This window comes from Leucoraja erinacea, chromosome 39 (genome assembly GCF_028641065.1).
Source record: "Leucoraja erinacea ecotype New England chromosome 39, Leri_hhj_1, whole genome shotgun sequence".
In the NCBI taxonomy this organism is placed as follows: domain Eukaryota; kingdom Metazoa; phylum Chordata; class Chondrichthyes; order Rajiformes; family Rajidae; genus Leucoraja; species Leucoraja erinaceus.
Genome location: NC_073415.1, coordinates 8,582,494 through 8,609,427, shown reverse-complemented (window position 1 = coordinate 8,609,427; position 26,934 = coordinate 8,582,494). Strand labels below are relative to the sequence as shown.

Here is a 26,934-nt window from a genome sequence, read left to right as displayed (position 1 = left end):
AGGGCGGTGGAGTCATTTCTCCGGATGCTTTCAAGAGAGAGCTAGATAGGGCTCTTAAAAATGGTGGAGTCAGGGGATATGGGGAGAAGGCAGGAACGGGGTACTGATTGGGGATGATCAAGGATTATAGGATGAGTCATAGGGTTACATACAGGGTTGGGTAAGGATTAGGTATAGAATAGGATATAGGATTATGTAGGGTTAGGTTTTGAATTAGGTGTAGGATTAGGTATGGTATTAGTTTTGGAATTAAGTATAGGTTTAGATATAGGATTAGGTATAAAATAAGGTGTCGGGTTGAGGCGGGATTGGGTATGGGATTAGATACAGGATCTGGTGTAAAATTATATATGCAATTGGCTATAGGATTAGATACATTTTAGGTATTGGATCAACTATAGAATTTTTCATAACATTGGATGTAGAATTTGATGTCATAGAAACATAGAAAATAGGTGCAGGAGGAGGCCATTCGGCCCTTCGAGCCAGCACCACCATGTCGAATTAGCTCCAGGATTTGGTACATGGTTGGGTGTAGGATAAAGTATAGGATAAGAGTAGGGAGGTTCAGGATCGGGGGGGGGGGGGGGGGGGGGGGGGGGGGGATCCGGAGCCTGGCACTGGGAGACCACAGCCCTAATTGGGCGGGCTTAATGCGATGGTCATGAATTACTCTGACCAGGAAGGATCTCCCACCTTGAGAGACTGTCAGTATCCAATGGTCTGGTGAGGATCAGGGTCTAATTCCCTGTTCCAATTTCTGGGAGAAATACTGTGGGTTTAACGCTGAGATCATGGAAACATCCCCGGAGATCTTGGATTGAAGAGATCGGGATTACAGCAACTGGGAGCAGTGTGATGGCAGAAGGGATTTGAAGACAAAGCCGGGAGTTTCAAAGTCAAGCCTTTGCTTAACTTTCAAACTTTCAGCGCCTCTACTTCCTGAGAAGATTACGGAGAGTCGGTTTGTCAAGGAGGACTCTCTCGAACTTCTACAGGTGCACAGTAGAGAGCATGCTGACCGGTTGCATTGTGGCTTGGTTCGGCAACTTGAGCGCCCAGGAGCGGAAGAGAATGCAGAAAGTTGCAAACACTGCCCAGTCCATCACCGGCTCTGACCTCCCTACCATCGAGGGGATCTATTGCAGTCGCTGCCTCAAAAAGGCTGGCAGCATCATCAAGGAACCACACCATCCTGGCCACACACTCATCTCCCCGCTGCCTTCAGGTAGAAGGTACAGGAGCCTGAAATCTGCAACATCCAGGTTCAGGAATAGCTACTTCCCCACAGCCATCAGTCTATTAAACTCAACTCAAACAAAAATCTGAACATTAATAGCCTATTGCACTTTATATAAATAGGCAGATAAAGTGTATGTGTGTGTGTATAAATGTGTGTGTGTGTGTATATATATATATATTCAATGGTATATGGACACACTGATCTGTTCTGTATTTATTCATGCCTACTATGTTCTGTTGTGCTGAAGCAAAGCATGAATTTCATTGTCCTATCTGGGACACATAACAATAAACTCTCTTGAACTTGAACTTGCTCTACAGGGGGGGTCAGAGTGAAGGTCAGAGGGCAGATGGACGGGGTGAAACTCACAACACAGGCACCACAGGCCTGGATGAGGGTGGGGAGGGTCATTGTATATGTTGGAGAGACCTTCCCATAGAGAGCAGTATCTGGCAGTACTCCACACCACCTTGGCTTTATCCTGAACCAGGAGGAGGCCATTCAGCCCTTGTGTCTGTGCTGCCCCTTTGAAAGAACCAAAAGCAACTCCTTTCTCACAAGCCGAATATTGTCCCCCTTTTTTAAATTTCTTCAATGAAAATCCTATGACCAGTGGGAGAGTCTAGGACCAGAGGCCATCGCCTCAGAATAAAAGGATGTACCTTTAGAAAGATGAGGAGGAGTTTCTTGTCAGAGGGTGGTGAATCTGTGGAATTCTTTGTCACAGAAGGCAGTGGAGGCCAAGTCAGTGGATATTATTAAGACGGAGATCGACAAATTCCTGATTCGCACGGGTGTCAGGAGTTATGAGGTGAAGGCAGGAGAATGGGGTTGAGAGGGAGAGATAGATCAGCCATGATTGAATGGCGGAGTAGACTCGATGGGCCGAATGGCCTAGTAATGCTCCTAGAATTTATGAACTTGTTAGGTGTAAGTTTTGGCTGTGTGTGGGGGTGGTTAGTGTGCGTGTGAAGCCGCAGTCCCCCCCCCCCCCCCCCCACCGTGCATTGGGGGCAACAGACCCAGCGGGTCTGCACTTGGTCTAGTAAGGTTTACAAATCTCTGTTTCCCCTCTGATTCATTTGCCTCTCTCCCCGAAACAGTTTCTGCTTACTTACTCTTTGAAGCCCTTTATAATTCCCAGCACCTCTATAACATTCCCCTTCAGCTCTCTCCGCTGTGAGAAATGTGGGTCAGATCCCACTCTGATGTACCATTACATGTTGTGAGTTATTAATCCACAAGAAGTTTAATTGCAGCAATTCAAAGCTTTGCCTGAAGAACACAGAAACACAAGCAGGCTTTTACTCACCAATCACGAAGATAATTTTGGTGACTCTCAGTTTCTCTGTAAAATAAAGAACCAATATTGAGAACTTTGCAACATGAATCTGTACCCAACCCGCTGCAACCAACCTTGTGAGCGGCACGGTGGCGCAGCGGTAGAGTTGCTGCCTCACAGTGCCAGAGACCCAGGTTCAATCCTGACTATGGTTGCTGTTGGTACAGAGTTTGTACATTCTCCCCGTGATCGCGTGGGTTTTCTCTGGGTACTCCGGTTTCCTCCCAAAACCATGCGGGTTTGTAGGTTAATTGGCTTTGGTTATCCTTCACCCCTGCAGCCATTAGATTTTATAATTTGGACCGCTAGGATGTAGGGGGATGCATTTTTGCATTAAAATTTTTTTTTTAATTTGTTAATTTATTGCTCTCAGGTAGTGTCCACGTTGTATTTTATGTATTTTATGTTTGCGTTTGTTTTGAATGTGTGGGTTCATTAGTTGGGGGCATCAGGACATCTGAATTTCCCTGAGGGGATCAATAAAGTATTTTTTATTATTATTATTATTATTATTATTATTATTATTATTATTATTAAATTGTACATTGTCCCTACTGCGTAGGTTAGTGTTAGTGTATACGGGGTGATCGCTGGTCAGTACGGACTCGGAGGGCTGTAGGGCCTGTTTTCATGTTGTATCTCCAAACTAAACTAAAATTGGCTTCTGTAAATCATGTGTAGGATAGTGCTAGTGTATAGAGTGATCGCTGGTCGGCGCGGACCTGAAGGGTCTCTTATCGTGTTGTATCTCTACAATAAACTAAACTAGACGATCCCTGTGGCTTAATAATCTTTCTCCTACTGCAGTGATATGAAGAGGGGCTGGTGTGCTTAATGAGAAAAACATTTTTCACACAGAGTGTGGTGAATCTGTGGAATTCTCTGCCACAGAAGGTAGTTGAGGCCACAGTTCATTGCCTATATTTAAGAGGGAGTTAGATGTGGCCCTTGTGGCTAAAGGGATCAGGGGGTATGGAGAGAAGGCAGGTACAGGATACCGAGTTGGATGATCAGCCATGATCATATTGAATGGCGGTGCAGGCTCGAAGGGCCGAATGGCCTACTCCTGCACCTATTGTCTATGTTTCTATGTTTCTATGCTGTAGTTGATTGTGTTCTTCAGCAACATGTGTCTACACAAAGTGGGACAGCCAACAAAACAAGGCGGGAAACATGTTCCCGATGTTGGGGGAGTCCAGAACCAGGGGCCACACACAGTTTAAGAATTAGGGGCAAGCTATTTAGAACGGAGTTGAGGGAACACTTTTTCACCCAGAGAGTTGTGAGTCTGTGGAATTCTCCGCCTCAGAGGGCGGTGGAGGCAGGTTCTCTGGATACTTTCAAGAGCGAGCTAGATAGGGCTCTTAAAGATAGCGGAGTCAGGGGATATGGGGAGAAGGCAGGAACGGGGTACTGATTGGGGATGATCAGCCATGATCACATTGAATGGTAGTGCTGGCTCGAAGGGCCGAATGGCCTACTCCTGCACCTATTGTCTATTGTCTATTGTTTCAGGGTGGGGGCATAGGACCCAGAATGACTTTTTCTGCCTCAAATCCAGCGTTACCTTTCACTTCGTCACAGATCTGTACGGAGTCAGCACTTTTGCAGTTCCCCATTGTGCCCTTCCTGATTGTGCCCGGGCTACGGAGGAACCTCCTGTGTACACTGAGTATGAGACCCGCTTCACAGCACTTGGCCTGCCCTTTCCCCTACCCTCCCCTCCTTTCTTTACTGGTCAACCTACCATTATGACTTAACAGTGGCAGACCCAGACATCACAGCTACATACTGGTGGTGCTACAAGACCAGACGGACCACATCCATGCCACTGTGAAATTGGGCAGAGGCTGACTGGCAACAAGCCGGGCAAGACAGTTTACTGCAGGCCCCACTGTGGCTGAATATGTCAGCTATTGTCTAGGAAGGAACTGCAGATGCTGCTTTAAACTGAAAAAGATAGACACAAAATGCTGGAGGAGCAAGGGGCCAATCTGACGAAGGGTCTCCACCCAAAACGTCACCCATTCCTTCTCCCCAGAGATGCTGCCTGTCCCGCTGAGTTACTCCAGCATTTCTTGTGTCTATCTTAAGTCAGCAACTTGTAGATAACTTGTGGGTGATGCCACAGACTCAGAGCAGGGCAGGAACGGGGTACTGATTGGGAATGATCAGCCATGATCACATTGAATGGCGGTGCTGGCTCGAAGGGCCGAGTGGCCTACTCCTGCACCTATTGTCTATTGTCTATTGTCATTCATTGCAGCATCTAATGCAGACTGATACTATCCCACCCCTCCCCCTTCCACCTATATCCACCTCTCGGGCTTTACACTTTTCCTCATCTGACACCTTTTGGTCTCATTTTCACCTCCAGCCTTTGTCACTTTGGTTTAGAGATACAGTGGGGAAACAGGCCATTCGGCCCACCGAGTCCACACCGACCAGCGATCACCGCACACTAACACTATCCTACACACACTTATACCAAAACTAATTACCTACAAACCTACAAACCTGCACGTCTTTGGAGTGTGGGAGGAAACCGAAGATCTCGGAGGGAACCCATGTGGATACGGGGAGAAGGTACAAACTCCGTACAGACAGCACCCGTGGTCGGGATCACACCCGGGACTCTGGCGCTGTGAGGCAGCAACTCTACCAGTTGCCCCACTGTGATGACATAAACACATGTGTCACAAGTGTAAATGAGTAGGAAGGAACTGCAGATGCTGGTTTACACCGGCGATAGACACAAAAAGCTGGGGTAACTCAGCAGGACAGGCAGCAGCATCTCTGGGGAGAAGGAATGGGTGATGTTTCGGGTCGAGAGCAGAGGCGCTGCCTGGCCCGCTGAGTTACTGTAGCTTGTTGTGTCTCAAAGTGCCCCATCCCCAGCTTGTCGAGGGCAATGATGAATGGTGGAAACGCTGGCCTTTCCAATGTAATACAAAGCCTCCATCTCCACCTCCCAGCACCCGGTGCTGTGGTCTCACCCGTTCTTGCACCGACTCTGAGCAAAGATCATAAAAGTCTTGTTCAGGCAACTCTGATTGTGAACGCTCAAATCCCACAATCTCCCCGCTCAACCTTGCCTGCTCGTTCCCCAGGGCATCAGTACAAGTGTGGACCCTCTGCCTTTGCATCCACCTCCTCTCCAGTCTTCCCCTAGTTCACCTCATCTCTTGGCCTTGTCCTTGCTGTTGCTCTGCTGGGCTTCAGACGTGGACTGTGTCGGTCATGTAATTCCCTTAGAAGCGTTAAGACACATCTAGTGGCCACAGCGCTACTCAATGCCACTGGCCTCACCTTCAGCAACGACGCCACAAAGGGCTGCGCCCCGATTACTGACGACTATAATCTTCAAAGTCGGAGAGACATTGGGACGTCATAAAGGGGAAACAAATCAGTTCATCAGTTGTAATGGGAAACATGGAACTCGTGAGAACAGCTGATCCATGGCCGGCGTGGACCATTGTGATGGGCTGAAGGGCCTGTTTCCATGCTGTGCATCAAAATTAAACCACACTAAAATGCTTGCAAGATAGACACAACATTGCTGGAGTGGCTCGGGAGGGACCTCTGGAGAGAAGGAATAGAAACATAGAAACATAGAAATTAGGTGCAGGAGTAGGTCATTCGGCCCTTCGAGCCTGCACCGCCATTCAATATGATCATGGCTGATCATCCAACTCAGTATCCCGTACCTGCCTTCTCTCCATACCCTCTGATTCCCTTGGCCACAAGGGCCACATCTAACTCCCTCTTAAATATAGCCAATGAACTGGCCTCAACTACCCTCTGTGGCAGAGAGTTCCAGAGATTCACCACTCTCAGTGTGAAAAAAGTTCTCCTCATCTCGGTTTTAAAGGATTTCCCCCTTATCCTTAAGCTGTGACCCCTTGTCCTGGACTTCCCCAACATCGGGAACAATCTTCCTGCATCTAGCCTGTCCAACCCCCTTAAGAATTTTGTAAGTTTCTATAAGATCCCCTCTCAATCTCCTAAATTCTAGAGAGTATAAACCAAGTCTATCCAGTCTTTCTTCATAAGACATAATGGGTAACGTCTCGGGTCGAGACCCTTCTTCAGACTGCCAAGGTGTAGTTAGTTAGTTGCCATTGCAGAGGTTATAGGCAAAGTGCAGCAGACGAACAAAATAATCTGATGTTACTACAGGAAACATTACATGAACATCCAAGTGACACAGATGATGAAAGACTGCCAATGCCAATCAAGAAGGCACTGATCACTTTGAATTCACCAGGATAATGTTGGTTGGGACAGATTGGAATAAGGGAAGAATAAACACACATCTCTGTAGCTCCTATAATGTTCCTACCAGCACATTTCAAAGTGTTTTACAGGCATTAGCTGCCTTTCCTTGCACAAAACACTATTCACATTATTCCCTTATCATGTCATAAGGTCATATGGCAGGAAAAAATGTTCCCAATGTTGGGCGAGTCCAGAACCAGGGGCCACACAGTCTTAGAATAAAGGGGAGGTCATTTAAGACTGAGGTGAGAAAAACTTTTTCACCCAGAAAGTTGTGAATTTGTGGAATTCCCTGCCACAGAGGGCAGTGGAGGCCAAATCACTGGATGGATTTAAGAAAGAGTTAGATAGAGCTCTAGGGGCTAATGGAGTCAAGGGATATGGGTTATTGATAGGGGACGATCAGCCATGATCACAATGAATGGTGGTGCTGGCTCGAAGGGCCGAATGGCCTCCTCCTGCACCTATTTTCCATGTTTCTATGTAATAGGAGTTGAGTTAGGCCATTCGGTCCATCAAGTCTACTTGATGGTATGATGATCTACTTATTCTTGCATATGGCGTGCACAGCCCAAAGTTGTAGGACAACTTGTTCTATTTGATCTTATTTGATTGTGCACGCCAGGTTGATTGCATTCGTCGAAACAGGGCAGACCACGTGAAGGTTGCAATCTCCCACCCCATGAGCTGCTTGATCACGTAACTCTACACTGTGAATGGCTCGATTGTAACCAGGTATATGACCTGCGTGGGTTTTCTCCGAGATCTCCGGTTTCCTCCCACACTCCAAAGACGTGCAGGTTTGTATGTTAACTGGCTTGGTATGAATGTAAAATTGGCCCTAGTGTGTGTTAATGTGCAGGGATCGCAGGTCGTTGCAGACTCGATGGGCCAAAGGGCCTGTTTCCGCGCCGAATCTCTAAACTAAACACAACATTATCAAGGCACTTGTGTGTTGGATTAACAGAGTTTTACCAATTCCTAAATCCGCACAGGCATGGGAACTTTGGGTACTTATGAAATGATCTCATTATGAAATATCTTGGTGATGGTATTATCTGTTGCATGGCCTGTAAATTAGATGTTTATGCATAATTAAACTAAGCCTTAATTAACAGCTGGCTTTTAAACAAATTAAATTTTCTATTTATGTTATTATGCCAGAAGAGATTTCAAAATTCCATTAACTTTATAAGTGCTTGTTAAAAAATGTTTACTCCCGCCTTAATCTAGTTTTCTTTTGCATTCTCCAATGTTTTTAATGCTAATTAGAAAAATGTCTTAACTGCTGGGAATATTTAATTAAACATTGCAGGAAGGATGTGGAGGCTTTGAATAGGGTGCAGAGGAGGTCTACCTGAATGCTGCCTAGTATAGAGGGCTTCAGCTATAGGGAGAGGTTGGATAGACTTGGAGTGCTTTCTCTGGAACGTTGGAGGTTGAGGGAAGGCTTGATAGATGGGTGTAAAATTATAAGAGGCGTAGATAGGGGCAACAGTCAGAACCTTTTCCCCATGGGTGGACATGTCCAACACTCAAGGGCATAGCTATAGGGTGAGAGGGGGAAGGTTTCATCTTGAGCAAAGTGGAGGAACAGCAGGTTATGCAGCATCTGTGGAGGGAATGATAGACAATGTTTTGGGTCGGGACCCTTCTTCAGATTGATTGCAGTCAATCTGTAGTCTGATGTCTCAACCCGAAACGTCACCTACTCCTTTGCTCCAGAGATGCTGCCTGTCCCGCTGAGTTACTCCAGCCTTCGGTGTAAACCAGCATCTGCAGTTCCTTCCTCCATAAATCATTGTTATATCCTTGCTTTGTTGTTTTGTTGGTTTTTGCACAATCCGCAGGCATTGTCACTTTCATTTCACTGCACATCTTGTATGTGTATGTGACAAATAAAGTTGACTTGACTTGACTTGACACCAGCCAGCCTTTGTCCCACAAAACCTTTTACAGCTTTGTTGCAATCACTCTGTGGAAGGGTCCCGACCTGAAATGTGATCCATGGTCTCCACAGATGTTGCCTGAGCCGTTGAGTTACTCCAGCACTTTGCGTGCTTTTTGTCAACCAGCATCTGCAGTTCCTTGTGGCCTCCTGCCACTCTCCCTGTCCGCATTAAAGTTAAAATCTCTTACTCTTTGACCTTTCTGCTTCTTAATAATTGAAACACATGGCAGTATCCAGCTGATCCAGTACTCCCACCTGGGTTATTGCTTGCCTTAGGAATGATAGATTCACCTTACATGTGATCTCTGGTGCCTCCATCTCCCACACTGAGCTAACATTAGGCTTCAGGCAACACGCAGTCAGAAGCAAAGTGCCTACCACAGAGACCTAAAGGGTAGACCACTTGATATCAGAAGGTCATCTGTCGATTCCTTTCATTAGTTCCTGTGAAGCCCTTTTCTGCCTTTGACATCGTCTTTTAGATACTTGGACACACACTGCGTCCAGATCTTTATTGTCCTGAACTGGGGACCATGAGGTGGGTTCAGAAATGGAAAAAGGATCATCAGAGGCAAGGTTTTTACATTACAGAAATCCAATATTTAATCAAAGAGCAAATGTTCTTTGGCCTTCTCCCCAGAGATGCTGCCTGTCCCACTGAGCTACTCCAGCACTTAGTATCTAAACTGTTTTAATCATTCCTTGCTTCTCCAAAATAGAGTTTATGGCAATCCATTCTAAACAGGAGACACCCAAAATGACCTTAGGATGCCACAAAGGTAGATAAAAATGCTGGAGAAACTCAGCGGGTGAGGCAGCATCTATGGAGCGAAGGAATTGGTGGCGTTTCGGGTCGAGACCCTTCTTCAAATGCCTCAAAGCATTTTACACATAATTGATTGCTTTTTGAGAGCCTCCACCCAGTGTAATTTTGGGAAGACAGGGGCCAATTGTTGCTCAACAAGATCCCATCAGTAGCAATGAGGTGACGTTTAGTTTTAGAGATGCAGCACGGAAACAGGCCCTTCGGCCTGCCGAGTCCATGCTGTCAGCGATCACCCGTTCACACTGGTTCTGTGTTATCCCATTTTCTCATCCACTCCCTACACACTAGGTGCAAGTTACAGAGGCCAATTGACCTAGAAACCTGCATGGCTTTGGGATGTTGGAGGAAACCCACACAGTCACAGGGAGAACGTGCAAACTCCACATAAACAGCACCCAAGGTCAGGATCGAACCCGGGTCTCTGGTGCTGTGCCACACTAATGACCAGTGTTGTTAGTTAAGGGATATCATTTTAAGACTTTAGACTTCACAGATACAGAGTGGAAAGAGGCCCTTCGGCCCACTGAGCCTGCACCAACCAGCGATCACCCCCTACACTAACACAATCCTACATGCCAGGGATATATTACAATGTTACCGAATCCCATTAACCTGCAAACCTTTATGTAGTTAGAGGAAACCGGAGCATGTGGAGAAATCCCGTGCGGTTACAAGGAGAACGTACAAACTCCACACAGATGGGACCCGGTGTCAGGATCGAACCCGGGACTCTGGTGCTGTAAGGCAGCAACGCAACTGTTGCGCCACCAAGCCACCCGAACATTGGGTAACATTGGCCAGATCAATGGCATGTTTTACACGGATCCCCCATGGCTGATCACCCCATACAACCTGAAAGATGCTGAAAGCACAACTTCACAAACAGGAGGTAAAACTTCAGGGAAAAAATGTGCTTTCAGCAAGACTGATGAATTAGTAAAGATCAGACAGATGCAGAGGTAGAAAGACTCGCCAAGGAAGTGTCAGCGATAAGGGCGGCACGGTGGCGCAGCGGTAGAGTTGCTGCCTCGCAGCGCCAGAGACCTGGGTTCAATCCTGACTACGGGTGCTGTCTGTACGGAGATTGTATGCTCTCCCTGTGATCCCTGTGGGTTTTCTCCGGGTGCTCCGGTTTCCTCCCACCTTCCAAAAACGAGCAGGTTTGCAGGTTAATTGGCTTCTGTAAATTGCCCCTAGTGTGTAGAATTGAGCTAGTGTATGGGGAGATCGCTGGACTCGATGGGCTGAAGGGCCTGTTTCTGCACTGTACCTCCAAACCAAACTAAAACTAAAAGAGACAGGAGGCAGGTACAACAAGACCAACACAGACACACCACCAATTATCAGTGATCAGACGGGGAAAAGGTGCAACAGTACAAAGAGGCATGAAAGAAATGAAAGAAAAGAAAGATGCGGTGAAAGGAGAATAAGGAATGAATTACAGGATACAAGACGGAACAATGAGGAGGCTCGTGAAAGAATTTTCCGAGATCAAACAAGAGAAAAGAATGAAGGTGCTTCTGAATGACAGCATCATCGCTGTACGTGCTGGAAGGATGTTGTCAGTCAGCAAGGAAGAGAATATCCGTGTGATTTAAAGGCAGCCATTGGCGCAACAACAACGACAAAAGCAAGTTGAACCAAGGACTGAGGAAGATGTGGAGCAGAGCCGGAGAAGTGTGATCCAAGATTGATGGAGGAACTGTGGAGAAACATAGAAACATAGACAATAGGTGCAGGAGTAGGCCATTCGGCCCTTCAGACCAGCACCGCCGTTCAATATGATCAAGGCTGATCATCCACAATCAGTACCCCGTTCCTGCCTTCTCCCCATACCCCTTGACTCTGCTATCTTTAAGAGCCCTATCTAACTCTCCCTTGAAAGCATCCAGAGAATAGGCCTCCACCACCTTCTGAGGCAGAGAATTCCACAGATTCACAACTCTCTGGGCGAAAAAAGTTTTTCCTCAACTCCGTTCTAAATGGCCGACCCCTTATTCTTAAACTGTGGCCCCCAGTTCTGGACTCCCCCAACATCAGGAACATGTTTCCTGCCTCTAGCGTAGTCCAAACCCTTAATAATCTTATCGGTTTCAATAAGATAGCCTCTCATCCTTCTACATTCCAGAGTGTACAAGCCCAGCCGCTGCATTCTATCTGCAGAAGGGAAGGAAAAGAGCAGAATGAGGAATGGTATCCAGTACAAAACCCGGCCAGAGGTGGGCGGGAAGGTGGAGCGATAGGAGAGTAGCTGGAGACCCGGGTATGGAGATTGTACCTTTTCCCTGGGACCGCGTGGGTTTCCTCCAGGTGCTCCAGTTTCCTCCCACATCCCAAAGACGTGCAGGTTTGGAGGTTAATTCACTTTGGTAAAATTGTAAATTGTCAGTCAGTCAATTTTAATTCTATAGCACATTGAAAACAACTCACGTTGACCAAAGTGCTTTACATCAGTGCAGATATTAATGTGCTACATACAGTGGTACATAGATCTAACAATACACGCATAAACTGTTTACAGTGCCCCCTCAGAGGGGCAGTTATGATGAGGAGAGGGATTATTTATTTTCCTATTTTCCATGTTTCTGTGGGTTATTGATTGGGGACGATTAGCCATGATCACAATGAATGGCGGTGCTGGCTCGAAGGGCCAAATGGCCTCCTCCTGCACCTATTTTCTATGTTTCTATGGCTCTCGTGTGTAGGCCACACTATTGTCCCTCCACTGCTGCACCACCCTATATTTCTCTTGGAAAGAGTGTTGAAGGTCTATTGCATTGTGAATTTAAACTACTTCTTAAGTTTTGTAATTATTTGCAAAGATACCTAAAGTAAGAGACTTTATTCTCGATGGGATTCTTTTGTTCCCTTTCATCAAAAATCTCTCTGTTCCTGTTTGTTTCTCTTTCTTTTTGTTAACATTTAGACAACTGTTGATGGAGCCGATACTGGATGGAATCAGATCCGAGTTCCACAATGGTCATGAGTAATTGGAGATGATTTTGTAAATTGTAAGCATATTTCTAGTTCTGCAGATGAGATTCCCCAATAAAAAGTGGGCACATTAAATTGGCATTTTGGAAAGTTGATGAGAGGAGATTGTGTGCAGATCTGATAAAATAATGAGAGACATAGCTAGGGCAGACACAGACAGAACCTTGTTCCCAGTTGAAATGTCAAACACTAATGGGCATTGCTTTAAGTATAGTTTAGACATAGGTCCACTGAGTCTGCAACCACCAGCGATCTCTGTGCACTAGTTCCATTCTACACACATTAGGGACTAGTTACAGAAGCCAATTAACCTACAAACCTGCACTTCTTTGGATTGTGGGAGGACCCAGGGTGAACCCACATTGGCACAGGGAGAACGTGCAAACTCTGCACAGACAGCACCCGTAGTCAGGATCGAACCCGGGTCTCTGGTGCTGTAAGGCAGCAACTCTGCCACTGTGCTAGGTGAAAGGGAGATGTATGGGGCAAGTTTTTTTTTACATAGAGTGTAATGTGTGCCTGGAACACATTGCCAGGGGTAGTGGTGGAGGCAGATATGGTAATAACATTTTAGAGAGTTTTAGATAGGCACGTGGATATGACGGAAATTGAAGAATAGGGATCATGTATTGCAGAGGAGATTAGTTTAACTTGGCATCATGTACAACACAGACATTGTGGGCCGAAGGGCTTGTTCCTGTTCTATATTCGACATTCTACTTTGAGACTACTCAGAGAGAATCTAAAATATTATTTGCCTTGACAAGATATTTTCTTCTGATTAAGTTTAATTCTAATAAAGACTCTTGCTTTCACAACGCATCCTAATGCTATTTTAGGTAGACACAAAATGCTGGTGTAATTCAGTGGGACAGGCAGCATCTCTGGAGAGAAGGAATGGGTGACGTTTCGGGTCGAGACCCTTCTTCAAACTGATACTAATTTATGATAAAATAATACTATTTTAGACAGATAAATCTCTCAAAAAGGAATATTGGATTACCAGTTCTGAATGGAATAACCCAACCATAATTTAGAAAGGTTGATCGTATAATATATGTATCTGAGTGCATTAGTGATATTCATTTAAAATAGTTAACAAATTATAAGACATCGCCTGATATTCAGCATGTGTAAATTAAGAAGATTAATTAAATCTCTCACAGTCTATCAGGCATGTGGTAATTTTTCTAATGATATGATAATAAGAACAGCTAATCATTTAAGTATAGGAAGGAACTGCAGATGCTGGTTTAAACTGAAGATAGACACAAAATGCTGGAGTAACTCAGTGGGACAGGCAACATCTCTGGAGAGAGGAAAGGGTGACGTTTCGGGTTTGATGATGGGTCTTGAAACTTCACCTGTTCCTTCTCTCCAGAGATGCTGCTTGGCCCGCTGAGTTACTTCAGCATTTTGTGTCTGTCTTCCAAATATATTTCTCTCCTCTCCTCCGTACTGCAAGAGAAGGCGTGATTCCAACTCAAAGATAGATCAAGGATGAGACTCGATTCTCTGGGCAGAGATTAATTTAGTTTAGTTTAGCGGTACAGCGCGGAAACAGGCCCTGTGGCCCACCGGGTCCGTGCCGACCAGCGATCCTGCTGTTCCTACACCACTAGGGACAATTTTTACATTTACCAAGCCAATTAACCTACACACCTGTATGGAATGTGGGAGGAAACTGAAGATCTCGGAGAAAAGCCACGCAGGTCACGGGGAGAATGTACAAACTCTGTACAGACAGCACCCGTAGTTGGGATGGAACCCAGATCTCCGGTGCTGCATTCGCTGTAAGGCAGCAACTCTACCGCTGCACCACCGTGACTAATGGTGAATGGGCAGCGCATCGCAGGTGTGCAGGGATGTGGGTGAAGAACCTGCTGGGGACTGACCTGCTAGCGGCTCTTCGCCTGGAGCTCCTTCCACGGGCTGTAAAACAGACATAGAGAGAGAGCAGGAACACTTGTCAATATTGACCACCCAGCAACAGCTCCATAGCCATCAAGGCCCCAGCACTCAGAGTACAGTGCAGTTAGCAACTGCAGATGCTGGTTTACAAACACAGAAACAAAGAAACATAGAAAATAGGTGCAGGAGGAGGCCATTCAGCCCTTCGAGCCAGCACCGCCATTCATTGTGATCATGGCTGATCGTCCCCAATCAATAACCCGTGCCTGCCTTCTCCCCATATCCCTTGATTCCACTAGCCCCAAGAGCTCTATCTAACTCCCTCTTAAATCCATCCAGTGACTTGGCCTCCACTGCCCTCTGTGGCAGGGAATTCCACAAATTCACAACTCTCTGGGTGAAAAAGTTTTTTCACACCTCAGTCTTAAATGACCTCCTCTTTATTCTAAGACTGTGTGGCTCCTGTTTCTGGACTCGCCCAACACTGGGAACATTTTTCCTTCCATTTGACCACTGGAATTTAGAAGGATGCGATGGGATCTTATAGAAACATGTAGCTAGATGCAGGAAAAATGTTCCCCATGTTGGGGGAGTCCAGAGCCAGGGGTCACAGTTTAAGAATAAGGGGTGGGCCATTTAGGACTGAGATGAGGAAAATGTTTTCACATAGAGAGTTGTGAATCTGTGGAGTTCTCTGCCACAGAAGGCAGTGGAGGCCAATTCACTGGATATTTTCAAGAGAGAGTTAGATATAGTTCTTTGGACTAATGGAATCAAGGGATATGGGGAGAAAGCAGGAACGGGGTACTGATTCTGGATGTTCAGTCATGATCATATTGAATGGCAGTGCTGGCTCAAAGGGCCGAATGGTCTACTCCTGTATCTATTTACCATGTTTCGATGTTTCAAAGTGCTGGGACACCGATGACCAGTCGGCAGAAAGTTTATTCCTGCACGTCACGAGATGATTGTGTAAATAGTGAGCTCACAGTGACGTTGTCATGGTGAACCCCAGCTCCAATCTTCAGGTGTGAACAGTGGTGAGACCTCGTGTGGGCACGGATATCCCGTGTGTGTGTGTGTGTGTGCATCATGCAACAACACCACTTCTAAATATATTCATCTCCTCTCCCCCGCACTGACAAGACAAGACATGATTCCAGCTCAGAGCCAGAGCTGTATTGCAGGGGGGAGGGACAGAGTCTTGGAGTGATCAGAGACTCAGAGACGGCAACCCTCTCTGTAGGTGTGTAGTGTAGAGAGCAACTGCAGATGCTGCTTTACACCAAAGGTAGATACAAAACGCCGGAGTAACTCAGCGGGACAGGTAGCATCTCTGGAGAGAAGGAATGGGTGACGTTTCAGGTCGAGACCCTTCTACTTTTTCTTTTTTTCTCTCTCTCTCTCTCTCTTTCCTTTCCTTCTCCTTCCTCATCTCTGTCACTCTCATCTCCTGTCTCTTACTCACACTCACTCACACCCACCCACAGATAAACACACTCTCACACAATCGCACACACACACACACACACACACACACACAGATAAACACACCCACACACACACATTCTCACACATTCTCACACACACACAGATAAACACACTCTCACACATACATTCTCACACACACTCTCTCACACCCCCGCCACACATACAGGCACACACCCTCACACATACATTCTCACACACACACAGATAAACACTCTCACACACACGCGCGCACACACACACACACACACACACACACACACACACACACACACACACACACACACACACACACACACACACACACACACACACACACACACACACACACACACACAAACGCACTCTCACATGCAATCCCATGCACTCTCACAATCACACGCACACACACTTTTGCACATAAACACTCACACTCACACGCACACACACTTTTGCACATAAACACTCACACTCACACACACACACACACACTCTCACACACATACCCACACACCCACAGTTAAACACACTCACACGCACTCCCACACACACTTTCACACGCACACACTCTCACCTGCACACCCACACACACATGTATACACACACTCTCTCATGCACACATTTTCACGCACCCATGTATATAATACTCACACACACACACATAAACAAGTACGCACACACATGTATATAATACTCTCACACATGCAAACACGTACACATATTTTAACACGCACACACACATACAGACAAATATACACACATATTCACACACACATGTACTCTCCCTCTTTTTCTCCCTCTACATTTCCCATTTTCTGTTTCTCTCTTTCACCCTCCCCCTCTCCGTATCTCTCTTTTTTTCTTTACCTCTCATATTCTTTCTCCCTGTCTCGCTGTCTCTCTCTCTCTCTCACTCTCCTCCCCACCTTCTCTCTCTCTGCTTTTTTCCCCCCCTCCCCCACCCACCGTTATTTCTTTGCCCCCCCCCCCCCCTTGTCTCCCTGCCCCATTTTCCATCACTTTGTCTCTCGTTGTGAAATCCATCCAAATATTTGGCTTGGATCTGATTTAGTTTCCATGGAAATGTTGACAAAAGAAGTAGTGGTGTCAACTCTGATTGTCAGCCTTCCGGGAGGGTTTGATGCATCACCTCAGCCCATCAGACGTTGCACCTGGTTAAACAGAGAGCCTTTCCCATTTCCAATTTGATTTCTGACCACAAATACAGAAAATAACGCTCAAAGTACACCTTAACATTGGCTGGTGATAGACACAAAATGCTGGAGTAACTCAGCGGGACAGGCAGCAACTCTGGAGAAAAGGGATGGGTCGAGACCCTTCATCAAATGTGAAACGTTACCTGTTCATTCTCTCCATAGATGCTGCCTGACCCGTTGCGTTACTCCAGCATTTTGCGTCTGTCTTCAGTGTAAATCAGCATCTGCAGTTCCTTCCTACATTTTAGTTTAGTGAAGTTTAGAGATACAGCGCGGAAACAGGCCCTTCAGCCCAACGAGTCCGCACCGACCAGTGATCCCCGCACACTAACACAACCCTACACACACACACACTAGGGACAATTTACATTTGCACCAAGCCAATTAACCTACAAGCCTGTACGTCTTTGGAGTGTGGGAGGAAACCGAAGATCTTGGAGAAAACCCACGCAGGTCACGGGGAGAACGTACAGACAGCACCCGTAGTCGGGATCGAACCCGGGTTTCTGGCGCTGTAAACGCTGTAAGGCAGTAACTCTACCGCTGCGCCACCGTGCATAATAGTGGTTGATTTCTCTTCGATCTTTGCTTGCAGTTGTGTTTGGAGCTTCCAGACCAGATATGGAGAGATGGGGAAAGACTATCAATGAGCTCGGAGATTCGTTGAGTGATTCGGGGACCTGAAACTATAGACCGGGATGCATGTGTAAATTCTTATTGACATTGAAGGGCATCTTGGGAAGATAGTTTCATAGAGTCATACAGTGTGCAAACAGGCCCTTCAGCCCAACTTGCCCATACTGGTCAACATGTCCATGGAAACCGATGACTTTCAGAATCATTGGTCAGGTTCGGCTGATGGGGAACGGGCAGAGTGGGTGGTGGGGGCAGGTTGGGGGGGGGCACAGTCCGACAGGATTAATGGTGTTACCTTTTCCTCAGTATCTACGCTGGCTTCAGCTGCCTGAGGAAGAGCTGGCACGCTGGGACCTGCGGGAAGGGAAAAGGAAGGGTTAAACAAAATCTCCCCACTGACTGCTGCAAAACTCCGGTAAATATTCCACCCTCGATCGTCTCCTGACTGGACAGGTCATAGTTATAGAGTCTTAGAGTGATACAGCGCGGAAACAGGCCCTTCGGCCCAACTTGCCCACACTGGCCAACATGTCCCAGCTACACTTGTCCCACCTGCCTGCGCTTGGCCCATATCCATCCAAACCTGTCCTATCCATGTACCTGTCTAACTGTTTCTTAAACGTTGGGATAGTCCCAGCCACAACTACCTCCTCTGGCAGCTTGTTCCATACACCCACCACCCTTTGTGTGAAAAAGTTACCCCTAAGATTCCTATTAAATCTTTTCCCCTTCACCTTAAACCGTTGTCCTCTGGTCTTCAATTCCCCTACTCTGGGCAAGAGACTCTGTGCGTCTACCCGATCTATTCCTCTCATCATTTTATACACCTCTATAACATCACCCCTCATCCTCCTGCGCTCCAAGGAATAGCGACCCAGCCTACTCAACCTCTCCCTACAGCTCAGACCCTCGAGTCCTGGCAACATCCTTGTAAATCTACTCTGTGCCTTTTCCAACATAGACAATAGACAATAGGCGCAGGAGTAGGCCATTCGGCCCTTGGAGCCAGCACCGCCATTCACTGTGATCAACATCTTTCCTGTAAGATGGGTGCCCGGAACTGAACACAATATTCTCCAAAGGTTACACATTCCTCCACAGATCTGGTCAGACTGCAGTGCTATTATGGATCCAAAGACCAGGATTAAATCCAAGTGTGAGGTTCAATTTGTCGCTGTGCCTAATGCAGAATGCATGCAGCTAACAACTTAACACAAAAGCGTTAACTGGAGGGCTAAAAATAGTACCCAGTTAGAATAAAATGTCAGAGCATGAGTGAGAAGTCTCTTGGGGCATGTGTTCTCCACACACAACAGCAGCAGTGTGGAACTGCCGACATCGCTGGTGAAACCGAGCAGGCGTCTAATCCCAGCGACACTGGGAGAAGATGGTGACCACTGCCCAGCCCATCACGGGTTCTGAACTCCCCACCGTCAAAAGGATTGGCAAGAGTCGCTGCCTCGAAAAGGCAGCCAGCATCGTCAGAGACCCACACCACCCTGGCCACGCTCTCATTTCACCCCTGCCATCGGTAAGAAGGTACAGGAGCCTGAAATCTGTAACGTCCAGGTTCAAGATGACCACAGTCATCAGGGGCTGTTAAACACTCAAAGGTGAATGAATGAATGAATGAATGGACGATACTTTATTGTCACAGTTGTATTCTGTTTTGTATAAGCAAGGTATGCAAAGAGTCGCTACATAAAGGGCACCGATACAAAGTATCAATGCCAGGTCCCCCTTTGTTCTCCCCTCCCCCACCCACCCCCAAGAGCATGCAGCAGGGGTGGGAGATTACAACCTTCATGTCGTCCGCCCTGTTTCAACTAATGCAATCAACTCGACGTGCACAAACGGAAGATCAAATAGAACAAGTTGTCCAACAACTTTAGGCTGTGCACGGCTGAAAGAAGAAGAGCATGCAGTACAAATGCAGCCACCACTTGATGAGCAGCCCCGTTAGATACTCAGCTCAGTTTGAGCCCTCCCACCTGCTCACTGCCCCCCAATCCCCAGGCCCAGTGGCCCTCACCTGCCGTGGCGTGACTGCCTGCAGCGATTTTCCCATCCACGTTCGCCCTGATGTCTGTGAACACCTCCTCTTCCTCCCTGTCTCCGTCCAACTGCGGGAGAGAAAGAAGTCACCATGCATTTAAAGGCTCTCTGCCCAACGCAGTGTGCTGGTTCTCGTTTGCATTGGCCCTGTCTGCAGTTGAAGAGTGCGAGGGTTTGTGTAGTCGGATGGCAAGAGTAAGGCAGCAACTCTACCCGCTGCACCACCGTGCCACCGACCAGGTTCCCTCATCCCTGGAGCCCTGGGTTTGGACGCAAAATTCTTAAGGGGTTGGACAGGCTAGATGCAGGAAGATTGTTCCCAAATGTTGGGGAAGTCCAGAACTAGGGGTCACAGTTTAAGGATAAGGGGGAAATCTTTTAGGACCTGAGATGAGAAAAACATTTTTCACACAGAAAGTGGTGAATCTCTGGAATTCTCTGCCACAGAAGGTAGTTGAGGCCACAGTTCATTGGCTATATTTAAGAGGGAGTTAGATGTGGCCCTTGTGGCTAAAGGGATCAGGGGGGTATGGAGAGAAGGCAGGTACAGGATACTGAGTTGGATGATCAGCCATGATCATATTGAATGGCGGTGCAGGCTCGAAGGGCCGAATGGCCCTACTCCTGCACCTATTGTCTATGTTTCTATGTTTCTAAAATGCTGGAGTAACTCAGCGGGCCAGGCAGAGAGAAGGAATGGGTGACGTTTCTGGTGGAGGCCCTCCTTCAGACTGGTACGTTTCGACTCCACCATCTAATAGTGAGGGGTACACTATTTGATCCCCACTCCCACACACCCCGAGCCGCGCTGCCGTTTTTTCTGCCTGTCATTCTGCTTTAATTATGTAACGGCTACACCCACAGGGTAATTGCCTCAATCACCCAGATCGTCACATTCACTGCTCTCAGCAGTAAGTGGAGCTCGAGGTGGAGAGTGTAAAAGCTGCTTCTCACTGTGACTCATTGACACCAACAGCAGCTTCCTGTCAACCCTGTCCCTTGCTTCACTAACCCAACCTATACCACTGTGGTGTTAAACCCAGTCCGTCTCCCAGTTACTGTGGTTTAGCTAAACCAGCCCCTCACTCAATTGGGTTTAACTAAACCAGGGGTGGGGAACCTTTTCATGTTGGAATGCTGCATTAAGTTAGCTGTAATCTAATAAGGCTGCATCCAAGAAACCAAGAAACTTCAATCAGATATTCGATACTTCCAACTCAAATCCCTTTGTGCATTATGAACTGTGGCCTCAACTACCTTTTGTGGCAGAAAATAGCCCACATGACTCTTGTAAAAAACATAAGAAACCTTATCCTTAACAGGTGCAGGAGTGGACTTCCCCACATCGGAACCCTTCTGATCTAGCCTGTGCAACCCCCGCCTTTCAATGTTTTATGGCCATCATGGCTGATTTTCCAACTCAGTATCCTGTACCTGCCTTCTCTCCATACCCCCTAAGATCCCTTTAAAGCCACAAGGGCCACATCTAATTCCCTCTTAAATATAGCCTTAATGTCCAGAAACTGTAAGGCCGCCTCAACTGAATAAACCAAACCCAGTCTCCCAGTCAGTGGGTGTTACAGCAGGGCGGAAATTGCCAGAGGAGCAGCACTGTCTGTCAGTCTGCTTGTTTTGCTGCGTGGGCAGATCTGCACACTCCTAGCGGCATAAACATTGACTTCTCCCAATTTCCAGTAGCCCGGTGGGCTGAAGGCCTGTCTGCTGTCTCCTACCCCTTCTCAGCTCTCCCTCAGCCCTCTGGCTCCTCCTCTTCCTTTCTTCTTCCCGCCCACCCACCCCCTCCCACCCTACATCAGTCTGAAGAAGGGTTTTGGCCCGAAACGTTGCCTATTTATCTCGCTCCATAGATGCTGCTGTACCCGCTGAGTTTCTCCAGCACTTTTATTAACCTACAAACCTGCACGTCTTTCGAATGTGAGCGGAAACCTGAGCCCCTGGGGAAAACCCACAAGGTCACGGGGAGAACATACAAACTCCGTACAGACAGCACCCGTGGTCAGGATCGAACCTGGGTCTCTGGCGCTGTGAGGCAGCAACTCTACTGCTGCGCCACCGTGCTGCCGTTACTCAGGTATATGAGGCAGCTACTATAATGCCATTTGGGACAGGTGCATGGGTAAGGAAGGTTTAGAGGGATATGGGCCAAACGTGGGTAGGTGGGACCATTGTAGATGTGGCATCTCGGACAGCGTGGGCAAATTGGGCTTGTTCCCAGCAGCAACTCGTGCCACCCCTCTGTTAGCTCCTTCTACACTGTCCTGCCTATCCCTGTCAGCAGAGGTGCTACATAGGTTAGGCCGAGAGGTCAGATCCCTCTATCAAAGTCCCATCAAATACTTCCTGGAGGATGGCAGCACAGGTTAGATAACAGGTTGCAGCTTACTCCACCATGGTGGAACAGGGGCTCTGCAAGTTGCCATGGTTACTGATTTGCTAAAGAAGCTTCTATCACCATGGTGACAGTTCTCAAATTTATTCATTTCAAAGTTGGTCCAAATGCTTGTGCTCCCAATTGTTCTATTTGTTTATTGAGCTGTTGACGTCCACCATTCTCTGCTCCATAACTAAGGTCGTCGGGAACTTAAGGGCCGGTCCCACGAGCATACGCCTGCATGCGGCAAGCGCGACCAAACCGGAAGCGGGGGCCGCGCGGAGGTCGAGTGAGTGACGTGAAGTTCGAGCGAAGTCCGTGGGAAGTTCGCGCGGGACGTACGGCATCAAGACGCTGCGCATGCCCATCGAGGCGGTGCGTACGGCCACAATGCGGCTGTGGGCCGGCAGGCCGTTGCCGCGCGGAATTTTTGAACACGGTTAGTTTTCCGCAGCCCCGCGCGATGTCGGGACCAGCTCCGCACAACTACATACGGCTCCGGCGATCGAAGTGGGACCGGCCCCGCGAGGCCTTACGGCTCAAGCGACAACGTTAGGTCGCGCTTGCCGCATGGAGTCGCATGCTCGTGGGACCGGCCCTTCAGTTGCCAATATCCAAACTCACTTCCCTCTTCACTCACCCACCCTGCTCCTGTGACCCGCAGTCCTGCAACGCCATGAATTTAAAAATGATCGTTCTATGTTATAAAATTGGAAATATGGAAAATTGCAGGGCTGAAGGGTCAGAGCGGGGAGTGTGTCCAACTGAATCAAAGTGCAAGATATAGAAACAAGGCCTCGCAAATGGTTAAGAAGGAACTGCAGATGCTGGAAAATCGAAGGTAGACAAAAATGCTGGAGAAACCCAGCGGGTGCAGCAGCATCTATGGAGCGAAGGAAATAGGCAACGTTTCGGGCCGAAACCCTTCTTCAGATTTTCAAATATTGGTTTACACAAAAGGACACAAAGTGCTGGAGTAACTCAGCCAGTCAGGCAGCATCTCTGGAGAACATGGATAGGTGACGTTTCAGATCAGGTCTGAAGAAGGGTCGCCAATCCTTGACAAGGAGTGTAAGACAGATGTTTAATAGTTTATCATTTGTCGTGTATTAAGGTGGTGGGTTCTGTTTTGTTTTTTACTGCCCTGTATATGTATATATTATTTTAATATTTGAATAAATATTTTTGATTAATAAAAAATAGCAGGGTCTCGACCCAAAATGTCACCTATCTGTGTCCCCCACAGATACTGCCTGATCCGCTGAATTGAAGTGCTAGCACAGCTTAGCAGGGCAGAGTGGTCACCTTGCTTCATAAGTTCCAAAGTGATAGGAGCAGAATTAGGCCATTCAGCCCATCAAGTCTACTCCGCCATTCAATCATGGCTGATCTATCTCTCCCTCCTAACCCCATTCTCCTGCCTTCTCCCCATAACCCCTGACACATGTGCTAATCAACAATCTATCTATCTCTGCCTTTAAAATATCCACTTACTTGGCCTCTTGTGACAATAAATTCCACAGATTCACCACTCTCTGACTAAAGAAATTCCTCCTTATCTTCCTAACGGAACGTCCTTTTATTCTGAGGCTTTGACTCTCCCACTAGTGGAAACATCCTCTCCACATCCACCTTATCCAGGCCTTTCACTATTCACTTTCCTGATGAGTGCGGGTGTCAGGGGTTATGGGGAGAAGGCAGGCAGGAGAATGGGGTTAGGAGGGAGAGATAGATCAGCTATGATTGAATGGTGGAGTAGGCTTGATGGGCCGAATGGCCTAATTCTGCTCCTATCACATATGAACCATTGGGAAGAAGGTGTGGGAGTCTGACAACTATGACCACCAAACTTTACGCTGCTGTGTGGGAGAAGTCCGTGGCCTGACTCACCGTGACGATGAGGTGCTTCTCCTCGTAGTACTGGACTAATGGGACGGCGTTTTGCTTGAAGGTGGCGAGGCGCCGTTGGATGGCTTTGGGGTTGTTGTCGGGCCGGCCTTGTTCCGCTCTCTTCTCCAGTCTCTCCCTGAGTCGCGGGCTGGCGCAGGAGAGATAGATCACCAGGTCCGGCACGCAGATCTGAGGGTAGGACAACCGCCAGTCAGCTCCATGTATCGGCAGAATCTGTACAAAAGTCTCGCCACAATTTCCCTGCTCAATTTTCCTCCTCCACCCCCCGGCAATTTACAGAGGCCCAATTAACCTTCGAATCCCGCAAGTCCTTTGGATGAAAGATTGTAGAGATTTCCTTGGGATGTGGGAGGAGAATGGAACACCCGGAGGAATCCCACGAGATGTCAGAGACGGAGCGTGCAAACTCCACACAAACAGCACCCGAGGTCAGGATTGAACCTGGATCTCTGAAGCAGCCGCTCTACCAGCTGCACCACTGTGGGAGTTCTGCACTGTTGGAGGGAGAGATGAGGGGGTGCAACACTATTGGGGAGACAGTGTCTCGCTACCCTCATGTGGAAGAGGGAGTTGGAACTGAGGGGCACCACACTGGAGGAAGTGCTAAATGTCTGATCACATCTTATACCATTGCCCAGTTAGTATAGTCTCAGTTTCAATTTCAGTTCAGTTGAGTTTATTGTCACGTGTACCGAGGTACAGTGAAAAGGTTTTGTTGTGTGCTATCCAGTCAGCGGAAAGACAATACATGATTACAATCGAGCCATTTACAGTGTACAGATACATGATCAGGGAATAACGTTTAGTGCAAGGTATAGCCAGCAGGCTCCGATCAAGGATAGTCCGAGGGTCACCAATAAGGTAGATAGTAGTTCAGGACTGCTCTCTGGTTGTGGTAGGATGATTCAGCTGCCTGATAGCAGCTGTGAAAGCCTCATGGAGAATTCAGATGAGTATTAAAATATCTTACACATGGATATGTCGGGACTGGTGGGATTCGGATCACGTTCAGACAGACAAAATTAGTTTAACTCTGCATCATGTTCAACATGGACATTGTGGGCTGAAGAGCCTGGTCCTATGTTGAACTACATTTAAAGTAGCTCTTTCTTCCCAATAACCCTCTCTGGCTTAAGCCCTCCCTTCACCACCTCCAGTTTAAATTCCATTTGGAATATTTTGGAGGACCAAGAACCAAGAACCAAGAACTATTCTGTGACAAGGGGTCACAGTTTAAGGATAAGGGGGAAATCTTTTAGGACCGAGATGAGAATTTTTTTTTCACACACAGAGTGGTGAGTCTGTGGAATTCTCTGCCACAGAAAGTAGTTGAGGCCAATTCATTGGCTATATATTAAGAGGGTTAGATGTGGCCCTTGTGGCTAAAGGGATCAGGGGGTATGGAGAGAAGGCAGGTACAGGTTACTGAGTTGGATGATCAGCCATGACCATATTGAATGGCAGTGCAGGCTCGAAGGACCGAATGGCCTACTCCTGCACCTATTTTCTATGTTTCCATGTGTACTTTACAAATGAAATGTCTAAAAGACCCAAGATTGTGAAAGGCATGTTTGAAATGTTCTCTTTTGGCTGAGTTCAGGGATTATGTCAACATATGGTAAGTGTTTGATGGAACTGGGCCTGTACTCGCTGGAGTTTAGAAGGAAGAGGGGCAACCTCATTGAAACTTACCGAATATTGAAAGGCCTGGTTAGAGTGGATGTGTAGAGGATATTTCCACTAGTGGGAGAGTCTAGGACCAGAGGGCACAGCCTCAGAATAAAATGATGTACCTTTATAAAGGATATGATGAGAATCTGTGGAATTCTTTGCCACAGAAGGCTGTGGAGACCAAGTCAATGTTTGATCTACAATAGCCTCAGACTAAACGACGTTCCTTTAGGAAGGAGATGAGGAGGAATTTTTTGAGTCAGAGGGTGGTGAATCTGTGGAATTCATTGCCACAGAAGGCTGTGGAGGCCACGTCAATGGATATTTTTAAGGCAGAGATTGATAGATTCTTGATTAGTGTTGGGGTGTCAGGGGTTATGGGGAGGGCAGGAGAATGGGGTTTAGGAGGGAGAGATAGATCAGCCATGATTGATTGGCGGAGTAGACTTGATGGGCCGAATGGCCCAATTCTGCTCCTTGGACTGATGAAGGAGTGATGACTGCACCTGATCATCGAAGCAGATGGCTTGGGAGACCTCCCGTGGGAATCCATCGATGACAAAGCCCTGGGCATCTGGCTGCTGCATCAACTGCTGCTTAATCTCATTTATGGTTGTTTCCTGTGGAAGGAGTGTGAGGAGTCAAACATCGCACTACCACAACGTTTAACAAACAATTAGACAGGTAGACACAGGTAGCCCCACCATTACCTGTAGCCCCACTGTTACCTGCGCCCCCAGCATTACCTGTGGCCCCACCTTGCTGTTACCTGTGGCCCCACCTCACTGTTACCTGTGGCCCCACCTTGCTGTAACCTGTGGCCCCACCTCGCTGTTACCTGTGGCCCCACCTTGCTGTAACCTGTGGCCCCACCTTGCTGTTACCTGTGGCCCCACCTTGCTGTTACCTGTGGCCCCACCTTGCTGTTACCTGTGGCTCCACCTCACTGTTACCTGTGGCCCCACCTCACTGTTACCTGTGGCCCCACCTTGCTGTTACCTGTGGCCCCACCTTGCTGTTACATGTGTGGCCCCACCTCA

General features: G+C 47.5%; 1 protein-coding gene across 4 annotated transcripts in view; it reads right to left on the bottom strand.

Annotated features, from left to right (window-relative positions):
- Positions 1 to 26,934, bottom strand: part of LOC129714523 (adenylate kinase isoenzyme 5-like) — a 52,337-nt gene that overhangs the window by 11,882 nt on the left and 13,521 nt on the right. For 2 of the 4 annotated variants that reach the window (XM_055664188.1, XM_055664191.1), the window contains exons 5-10: positions 26,401 to 26,514; positions 24,203 to 24,391; positions 19,898 to 19,988; positions 18,161 to 18,219; positions 14,530 to 14,566; positions 2,556 to 2,591 (exon numbers count right to left, since the gene is read on the bottom strand). In XM_055664188.1, the coding sequence (XP_055520163.1) occupies positions 2,556 to 2,591; positions 14,530 to 14,566; positions 18,161 to 18,219; positions 19,898 to 19,988; positions 24,203 to 24,391; positions 26,401 to 26,514 (526 nt within the window). Of the gene's footprint in view, positions 1 to 2,555; positions 2,592 to 4,152; positions 4,270 to 5,102; positions 5,170 to 14,529; positions 14,567 to 18,160; positions 18,220 to 19,897; positions 19,989 to 24,202; positions 24,392 to 26,400; positions 26,515 to 26,934 lie in introns of those variants that run through there. The other 2 variants (XM_055664190.1, XM_055664189.1) reach the window with 2 other exon arrangements.